This window comes from Galeopterus variegatus, unplaced genomic scaffold (genome assembly GCF_000696425.1).
Source record: "Galeopterus variegatus unplaced genomic scaffold, G_variegatus-3.0.2 Scaffold3366, whole genome shotgun sequence".
Taxonomy (NCBI): Eukaryota; Metazoa; Chordata; class Mammalia; order Dermoptera; family Cynocephalidae; genus Galeopterus; species Galeopterus variegatus.
In genome coordinates, this window is record NW_007729477.1 from 42,027 (window position 1) to 52,105 (window position 10,079).

General features: G+C 42.9%; 2 protein-coding genes across 3 annotated transcripts in view; one reads left to right on the forward strand and one right to left on the reverse strand.

Annotated features, from left to right (window-relative positions):
- Positions 1-3,257, reverse strand: part of AURKA (aurora kinase A) — a 20,805-nt gene extending 17,548 nt beyond the window's left edge. The window contains exon 1 of the mRNA XM_008584755.1: positions 3,124-3,257. The gene's annotated coding sequence lies outside the window, so the exon portion shown is untranslated. The remainder of the gene's footprint in view (positions 1-3,123) is intronic.
- A 222-nt stretch (positions 3,258-3,479) lies between these two features.
- CSTF1 (cleavage stimulation factor, 3' pre-RNA, subunit 1, 50kDa) overlaps positions 3,480-10,079 on the forward strand; it is a 15,484-nt gene continuing 8,884 nt past the window's right edge. The window contains exons 1-2 of one of the 2 annotated variants that reach the window (XM_008584757.1): positions 3,480-3,676; positions 5,433-5,633. In XM_008584757.1, coding sequence (XP_008582979.1) covers positions 5,465-5,633 — 169 coding nt within the window. In that variant the 5' untranslated portion in view covers positions 3,480-3,676; positions 5,433-5,464. Of the gene's footprint in view, positions 3,677-4,965; positions 5,135-5,432; positions 5,634-10,079 lie in introns of those variants that run through there. The other variant, XM_008584758.1, reaches the window with a different exon arrangement.

A 10,079-nucleotide genomic window follows, 5' to 3' on the forward strand; every position in this document is an offset into this window, starting at 1 on the left:
CGCCGAGGCTTGCGATCCCGTCGCCGGTCCCCGGCCCGGTACGGGGGCAACACTGAGGGTTGCGATCCGTAGCCGGACACGGAAAAAAGACAAAAAAAAAAAATGCATCTTCTGCCCTAACCTCTCCTCTGACTGCCAGACTCAGGTATCAAGTATCTGCTCATGATCTCCCAGAACTGTCTGCTGGGCATCTCAATCCTCACACATCCAAAACAGGACCTCTTCTTTCCTCCTGCTAAAGGAGTGCCCTGGGCTCAGGCCTCGCACTACACTTCTCTGTATCACTCATGTAGGTAAGTTCATCCAGTCTCTTGGTTTTCAGTACCATTCACAGGATGAGGACTCTCAAATATCCATCTCCAGGCCAGAACTCTCCCCTGCGCTCCAGACTTAAGTATCGTACCTTTATGCAACATCTCCATCTGGTTATTTGAGAGGCACCTCGATTTTAGCATGCTCCAAACAGAAACCCTGATCCCTCCCCACTCCCACCTCCCCAAATTTATTCTCACAGACATCCCCCCATCTCAGCTGACGGCAAATCCATTCTGCCAATTGCTCAGGCCATAAGTGTTGGCATAATCATTTACACAGTTCTTTCTGAAAACCCACATCTAACCCATCAGCACATTTTGTAGGCTCTTCCTTCAAAATCACTGCTCACCACCTCTACTACCACCATCTGGTCAAACCATAATTCCCTCCCCTCTGGATTATGTGCAACAGGGTCCCCTGATGGTCTCCCCACTTCTGCCTTACCCCACTATGGTCCATTCTCAACACTGCAGCCAGCGATCACCTTGACAGACGTGTTGGACGTTGGTTCAGAAGCCCCCCTTGGCTCCCCAACTCAGTTTAAAAAAACTTCAAACTCCTACCTGAGCAGACAGGTCTATGAAGTCTCAGAATGTGGACCATGACCACTTCTAATGTCATCTCCTCTTATTGTCTATGGCAAACCAGCCACACAAGACTCCTCCCTTACTTCAAACAAGTCCCACAGGCCTTTGCACTTCCTGTTTCTGCTACCTATTAGGCTCTTCCGCCATTAGGCTACTGTGTGTAGCTCAGTCCTTCATTTCATTGAAGTCTCTCATCAAATGTCTACTTCCAGAACTGTTGCCCCCTTACTTTTCTCCATAGCCCTTAACAGCTTACATAAACCTTATGAGCATTTGTTTACTGTCCGTCTCCCTAGACTGAGATATCCATTTACCTGCTCAGAATCTCCACAGAAATAAGTTCCATGAGAACAGTTTACTCCCATCTTGTTCACTGTTGCTGCCCCAGAAACTAGAACAATGCCTAGCACACAGCATGCATACCAGTGCTTTAGGAATGAATCAATCCACTGACAAAGGAAATCAATAATAAAAATAGCTTGTAACATTTAATAAGTCCATACTGTGAGTCAGGCACAATAACCTATCAAGTAGGTAAAGCAGGATACCAAGGAATCAGAAATCTTTCTCACCCAGGTACTCTAAATTCTAGAATACAGTCAGTAAGCACTCCCCACCCCCTCACATCCATTTTACAAATAAGCAAATAACTCCATGATTACTATGAGACCAAAACGAAAGAGCCGTATATAAAACAGTGGGCCAGTAATGATAAAAAACAAAAAGGAAAAGTTAATGCATGCCTGTGTGAAGTAAACGTCAGCTTTCTTCACTTTCTCTGACAATTACAAATAGCGGACTTGTGAGATTACATAGACCCAAGGACACTGATTCAATATTCACTGGACAGAAGCTACAGACATGTGCTCCATTTTATTATACTTTTCTTTCTAGGGAAGAGTAATAATAAACAAAATGGAATGAGATTCTGGTCCAGAATTCTGGAGACAGCCTCCAGGAAGAATGCTCTTCAGGTGATTCTGATCTACAACCAGATTCAAGAACTAGATGACCTTCACAGGATCCATTCAGTTCAAACCAGAGATCCTATTTTAAGTAGGAAAGCTGTTAGGTTAATAGCACAGTGGGTCTATACATTTTGTCTCCCTCAGACCTGTAAATGCCTGCAGAGATGAAGGAGGGGTGAGGAAATGCGTATAAGCTGAAAAATGCTTAATACAAGGGAGAGTAAGGAGATTAAGGGACATTAAAAGTCAAAGACAGTAGCTATATCTACTTACCCGGATGTCTGTTAGAAATGAAGACTCTCAGGCCCAACCCCAGAACCAATCGTGCACTTTAACACCTCCAGGTGATCTGGTATTGCCCTGGTCCGCATCGCTAGTTCTCAGTGAATCATCAGAATCACCTGGAGAGCTTGTTAATAACAACTAGACACCTGGGTCCTACCCCAAGAGACCCTGACTTACTGGGTCTGCGGTGGGGTCGCTCGGGGTTGGGGGGCTGTGTCCTTAACAAAGTCTTGAAGTAATCTCGATATAACTGCTCCAAGGTCTACGCTTTGGGGTAAGAAGCGCCAGCCCGGGAAGGCCTCCGCGAGGAGGTGCTCACTCATTGATTCACCCACTCACCCGTCCAGCCAGGACGAGGGCCTCCCAGGCTCTTCTATCTAAAGGACCCCCGTTAAACCACACTGCCGTTTCATTTCCTTCATAAAAACGCCCATCGCAAGTGCAGGTTGTCCTGGTAGCTCGTCGCCTGCCTCCCCACCCCCACCAGAACGTAAATTCTAAGACAGCAAAGGCCTCCCTCATGTTTTTCTCACCCAGGTTCTCCCTGAATGTGAAATCCGACCAGGAAGCGCCCGCGCCCAACGTCACTCAACAATCCCCTTCCACCTGTAGCAGTGATAAATCCCCTGCGGCATCTGCTAGGGCGGCCGGTACCCAGCAGCAGATGCAGAGGCGCTGGGGACAGGGACGTAGGGAGGGCTCGTCGCTCCGCTCCTTCTAGGAAGCGCCCGCGCCCAACGTCACTCAACAATCCCCTTCCACCTGTAGCAGTGATAAATCCTCTGCGGCATCTGCTAGGGCGCCCGGTACCCAGCAGCAGATGCAGAGGCGCTGGGGACAGGGACGTAGGGAGGACTCGTCGCTCCGCTCCTTCCCTCTGACTCGTCCCGGCCGGCCGCCCTTCGTCCCAGGCCTCGTCTCCGCCTCCCTCTTCCGCCAAACAGAGCTGGTCCCCACGGTCTACCCACCCGTCGGCTCCCAACTCCGACACAAGACCGCCGAAGGCTGCCGACGGCTCAGCCGTTAGGATTCAAAGGTTCTTCTTTTTAAATAGGAGTTAAACCCTCTAATCCGAAAGCCGATTGGCCCGAGCAAGAGCGAGTGATTGGCTCCCAACAAACCCGACGATTTGCGTCACGTTCCAAGTCGCAAACGGCGCGCAGGCGCGCTTTCCCCGTAACACCCGGAAGTGGTGGAGCAAACGGCCTGCTAGATCCGTGGAGGTTCTAGCGCCCGCGGTGCTCTCCGGCATGGGCATTTGTCCGTGAGACAAAAGCCTCTTGGCGTCAGAGCTGTCGTATAAGAGATAAAGTCGGAGGAGGTAAACGAACCTCTCGAACGTGCCAGTAAGTAAGATGGCGAGAAGGGCGACAGAGAATGGGACCGATCGGTAGAGCAGCGTTCGGCGTGGCGCTCTGTGCGCGTGCGCAGTGAACGTGCGCTCGGAGCGATCGATTGGACAGGATTCGCGCCTCCATTTTTCTGGGAGAGAGCGGGAGACGAAGAGAGCCGGATCCGCGGGTACCGGGGGTTCAGGGATATGGGAGAGTGGCTGGGGCAGTTGGCGGGGACCTTTAGTGGGCCATAGGAAGGACCAGGGCGAGGAGGGAAGGATCGAGAATAAGCGGGGTGGCATGTGCCCCGAGTTCGTGATGCCCGAGTCTCCGGGCTGGCCTGCGCACCCACACCTCTTCCTCAAAGGGCCTCGCCCCCAGCCCATCCTTACTTTGCCTCTGTATGGTGACGGTCGCCGCGTGTATACTGACGGGGCGTCTCTGTTCTCGCCCTGCTACCCCTTCCGTCTCCGGGTGTAACTGGTCCTGGATCTGTTCTTCCTGCCCTCGTACCTCAGTGTCCTCCCCTGCAAATTGGGGATACTCATTAGGCTTCTTCTAGTCCGACTAGTGAATGCTCTAAGGGAGTTGAGAAGTGGAGACCCGACCACTTTTTTTTCTATTTTTAATCTCTTTGCACGGTACACCCCCTGATGCGCCCGACAGGACTGACGAGACAGGACAGTGGTTAAATTCTGAGCTCTGGAGTTAGGCAGTCCTGACGTCCACTTTAATCTTGGCCGAGTTACTCAGCCCTCAGCCACATTTTACCTTGAGTGTGTATCCTAATTTCTTTGAGCCCATTTTATCATCTCTGCTGTGTCTTAGTGTTGTCTACACAAGCGTAGATTTACGTACATTTGCTCCTCCATGTACTTGAGGGCACTGATAGTTTCACTCAGTGAGCTTAATGCTGATAAAGTGTTTAGCACTGTATCTGGCATGTAGAAAGTGCTTAATTAGTGTTAGCTATTATGAACATCCCTCGTATCGCAGTGCACACTATCCCAAGTGAGCTAACCTGCCATCCCTATACAGGGATCCAAACCCATGGCCTTGGTGTTATCAGCACCACACTCTCCCAAGTGGGCCCCGGGCCGGCCCTAGACGTTGATTTTTGATAACCAAAATTATCTAATCATGTCCACCAGTTGGAGTTCTTTTTTTCATGAACCAGAAACCATACCTACAATTTTCTGTTAAACTTTCTAAGAATAAAGGAGAACTTAGACCCTTGTAAATCAATCTGAATGCACAATTCTTCCACATCTTTACATTTTTTTCCCCCATTTTTATATTTGTTTTGGCTATATCTTATTTGGCGATATTTTACTAAGCAATTCACCTTTGAATCTTTCCATAGCATTTATCTTGGTGTAGTCTTCATAGTACAGTAGCTTTTTTGCCCTCATATTTTTATTTACTAAGTAAATTATGTAATTACAGTAACAAGAACAGTTGCTTTAAAACATATTTTACAAACGACATTAACGGACATTAGTAAACATACAGCTCAGCTGGGGAAACAGTAGTCTAGACATTTGACAGAATAGCAGCTGTCTTGCCTATTGCAAACACCAGTCAATGTTTAATTAACAGAAGAAATGGAAGATTCTGGGATAGCAATAAAGAATAAAAATCACAGGTGGGTAGTTTGGCAGAAAAGTTGGTGAGGGATTCTGCTGTAAATGTTGGCCAACATGACATGAATAATTTCTGTATGCCCGGCACTCTGCTCAGTGCTTCACATGCACCAACTTGTTTAACCTCCAGTAATTTACTCAGCAGCTGAGGAATCTGAGCTCAGAAATGAGGTCACTGACCAAAGGTGGCAGAGCTGGGATTTAACCTGCAAGATTAAGTCTGACCAAAGAGTCCTTGTTGCTTCTGTGATTTATTAGTGCCTCTACCCTTCACCATCCACCTGTTTTCCCTTCTTGTAGCTGGCAGGGAAGTTGTCTTCCTCTTCTTCAAGATGTACAGAACCAAAGTGGGCTTGAAGGACCGCCAGCAGCTCTACAAGCTGATCATTAGCCAGCTGCTCTACGACGGCTACATCAGCATTGCTAATGGCCTCATCAATGAAATCAAGCCTCAGTCTGTGTGTGCACCCTCAGAGCAGCTCCTGCATCTGATCAAACTAGGTAACTTGTGAATGCAAACTCCCAGATTCCACAGTGAGGTTTTTGATGTTTTCTCATGGCAGAATTTTTCAAAATTATTCTCATTTAAGTTTTAGTGCCTAGTATGTGACAAGTACAGTGCTAGATAGTGAAATCCAGATTAAGAAGACTTTAAGCTGGTTCTAGCCTCAGGGTCTTTGTATGCACTATCTGGAGCACGTGACAGACTTCCCTCAAGTCTTAGCTCAGATGTCATCTCAGAATTTCTTCATCCTTTCTAAAATAATCCCACTATCTTCCCCATACTTCCCCAGTTACTCCACCACAGTGATCCCATATCCTTCATAACAGAATCACTATTTGAAATTTCCTTTATTGTTTGGGTTCTTTCCAACACAATGTTCGTCTCCCCTCTTCTCCTTCGCCCATGCCCCCCAAGACTGCAAGCTCAGTTAAGATCAGGACCTTGTCTTGTTCAGCAGTATATCCCTATGCCTTCAAAGCAGATAGAAAACACTCAGTAAAATATTAAATTACCAGACGCATTTATACTCTTTGACTTGACATTGCCAATTGTGAGAATTTGTCTTAAGGAAATAAAATGGATAAACTGAAATGCCCAATAATACGGAATTAGTTGTAAGATTTTTAATACCTGTAAGGTTTTTAATACCCATAAGATTTTTAATACCCGTAAAATTGCATACTACAACATAATGATTTGTAGATGCATATTTATTACCCAGATTTTTATTCTGTATAATTAAGTGAACAAGTAAGTCAATATGCTACACAGTGTAGGTCTATTTTTGTTCTGAAAAATGAAACAATTGCAAGCTTGGAGGAAAGTCCAGAAGAATGCATACCTAGTGTTAATAGTAGTTACCTTGGGGTGGTAAAATTCAAGGTTGTTTTTATTTTCTTGTTCATCTATAGTTCTAATTTTTCCTTTACTGATATTGTTTATATGATGTGTGAGGTTGTTTTTAAATTTATTGATTTATTTTATTTTATTGATTATGAATATTCATGTGATACAAAGCTGATTCTCACCACTCGTGCCCAAGATGTAAAGACCAGATCCATACTGGATGCTGGCAGCATGCCCATTACCACAAATTGCATTTGTACCCCCTGTCCCTCACCCAGTTATCCCTGATCTCCCTCCACCTCTCTCCCCACTCTACTTTGTATCCCAAGGTATGTTCTCTCCCTCTGCAAGTCCAACACACCACTGTGGTCTTTCTTTCTTTCCTTCTTTCTCTCTTAACTCCCACATATGAGTGAGCACATGTGGTATTTATCCCTCTGGGCTTTGCTTATTTCACTCAACATAAGCTTCTCCGGGCTCATCCATGTTGTTACAAATGGGAGAATTACATTCTTTTTTATAGCAGAGTAGTATTCCATGGTATATATATATATATATATACGACAATTTCCTTATCCAATTATCCATCATTGGACGTTTAGGTTGGTTCCATGTCTTGGCTATTGTAAACAGCTGCAATAAACATGGGAGTGCAGGTATCCCTTCAACATGATGATTTCCATTCCTCTGGGTATATACCCAGAAGTGGGATTGCTGGATCGTATAGAAGATCTATCTGTAGTTGTTTGAGAAACCTCCATACTGCCCTCCATAGCGGCTGCACCAATTTACAGTCCCACTAACAGTGTAGGAGCGTTCCCTTCTCTCCACACCTCACCAGCATTTGTTATTCTCTGTCTTTTTGATTATAGCCAAACTGGGGTGAGGTGATATCTCAGTGTAGTTTTAATTTGCATTTCTGTGATGACTAGTGATGTTGAGCATTCTTTCATGTACCTGTTGGCCATTTGTATGTCTTCCTTTGAAAAATGTCTATTCAGCTCCTTTGCCCATTTTTTAGTTGGGTTATTTTTTTTTTTTCACTGACTATTGTCCTGACTCTTAACACCACAGATCAGTTTTGCATTTTAAAAAGCTCTATAAAAATGAAATCTCATGGGATAGATCTTTGGTATTTGGCCCTTGTCAGATGCATAGTTAGCAAAAATTTTCTCCTACTCTGTAGGTTGTTGTTTCACTCTGTTGTTTCCTTTGCTGTGCAGAAGCTTTTTAGTTTGATAGAGTCCCATTTGTTTATGTTTTCTTTTGCTGCTTGTGCTTTTGGGCTCATATTCATAAAGTCTGTGCCCAGACCAAGTTCCTGAAGTGTTTCACCTATATTTTCTCTTAGTAATTTTACAGTTTTGGGTCTTATACTTAAGTCTTTAATCCATTTTGAGTTGATTTTAGTGTATGGCGAGAGATGTATATCTAGTGTCATTCTTCTGCATATGGATATCCAATTTTGCCAGCACCACTTGTTGAAGAGGCAGTCTTTTCCCCATTGTAGATTTTTGTTGCCTTTGTCCAATATCAGATGGCTACAAGCCTGAGGGGTGATTTTGGGGTTCTATTTTTATGCTAGTACCATGCTGATTTGGTCACAGTAGCTTTGTAGTATAATTTGTAGTCAGGTAGTGTCATTTGTATAAGTGGTAGCCAGGTAGTATCGTGCTTCTGGCTTTGTTTTTTTGCTCATGATTGCTTTGGCTATTTGGGCTCTTTTGTTGTTCCATGTAAAAGTTGAGATTGTGTGAAGAATGTCATTGGTATTTTGATGGGGATTGCATTGAATCTGTAGATTGCTTTGGGTAGTATAGACATTTTCACAACATTAATTCTTCCAATCCAAGAGCATGGAATATCTTTCCATCTTTTTGTGTCTTCTTTAATTTCTTTCAGTAGTGGTTTGTAGTTGTCATTGTAGAGATCTTTCACCTCCTTGGTTAAGTTGATCCCTAGGTGTTTTATTTTTTTCATGACAATTGTAAATGGGCTTTCCTTCTTTATTTCTCTTTCCATTAGTTCACTATCTGAGTATATAAATGCAACAGATTTTGTGGCATTTATTTTGTATCCTGCAATGTTACTGAAGTTATTAACGAGCTCTAGGAGTTTTTTGATAGAGTCTTTAGGTTTTTCTATATATAGTATCATGTCATCTGCAAATAGAGACAGTTTGACTTTGTCTTTTCCAATTTGGATTCCCTTTATTTCTTTCTCTTGCCTGATTGCTCTGGCTAGTACCTCCAGAACTATGCTAAATATAAGTGGTGAGAGTGGACATCCTTGTCTTGTTCCTGTTCTAAAGGGAAAGGCCCTCAGTTTTTCCCCATTCAGAATGATACAGGTAGTGGGCTTGTCATAGATGGCTTTTATTGTGTTGAGATACTTTCCTTTTAAACCTAATTTGTTGAGAGTCTTTATCATGAAGGGATGTTGAATTTTGTCAAATGCTTTGTCAGAATCTATTGAGATAATCATATGGTCTCTGTCCTTGAGTTTGTTGATGTGGTGTATCACATTTATTGACTTTTGTATGTTGAACCTCCTTGCATCCCTGGGATGAATCCCACTTGGTCACAGTGTATAATTTTTTTAACCTACTGCTGTTTTATGATTGCTAATATTTTGTTGAGGATTTGTGCATCTAGGTTCATCAAGGGTATTGGCCTGTAATTTTCTTTTTCCGTTGTGTCTTTATCTGGTTTTGGTATCAGAGTTATGTTGGCCTCATAGAATTAATTTGGGGGAGTAGCTTCTGTTTCAATTTTTTGGAATAGTTTGAGAAGAATTGGTATTAACTCCTCTTAAAAAGTTTGATAGAATTCAGCTGTAAAGCCATCCAGACCTGGTCTTTTCTTTGTTGGGAGATTGCTGATTACTGCTTCAATCTCATTGCTTGTTATTATTCTGTTCAGGTTTTCTGTCTCTTCTTGGTTCAGTCTGGGTAGTTTTTATGTGTCTAGAAACCTATCCATATCTTCCAGATTTTCATATTTGTTGTCATACAGTTGTTTATAGTAGTCTCTAATGGTTCTTCGTATTTCTGTGGTATCAGTTGTAATGTATCCTTTTTCATTTCTGATTTGGTTATTTGGATCTTCTCTCTTCTTTTTTTGTTAACCTAGCTAATGGTTTGTCTATTTTATTTATCTTCTTGAAAAACCAACTTTTTGTTTCATTGATATTTTCTATTGTTTTTTGGGTCTCTATTTCATTTAGTTCTGTTCTGATCTCAATTATTTCTTTCCATGTACTACCTTTAGGTTTGGATTTTTGTTGTTTGAGGTGTAGTGTTAGGTTGTTTATTTGAAGTCTTTCCATTCTTTTGATGTAAGCATTTATTGCAGTAAATTTGCCTCTTAATATTGCTTTTGCAGTATCCCACAGGTTTTGGTATGATGTATCTTTATTTTCATTAGTTTCAAGAAATTTTTTGATTTCCTGTTTAATTTCTTCTTGGACCCATAAGTCATTCAGGAGCCTATTGTTTAGTTTCCATGTATTTGTGTGGTTTCCAGAGGTTTGCTTTTTTTTTTTTTTTTTTTTTTTTTTTTTTTTTTTTTTTTTTTTTTTTTTTTTTTTTTTTTTTT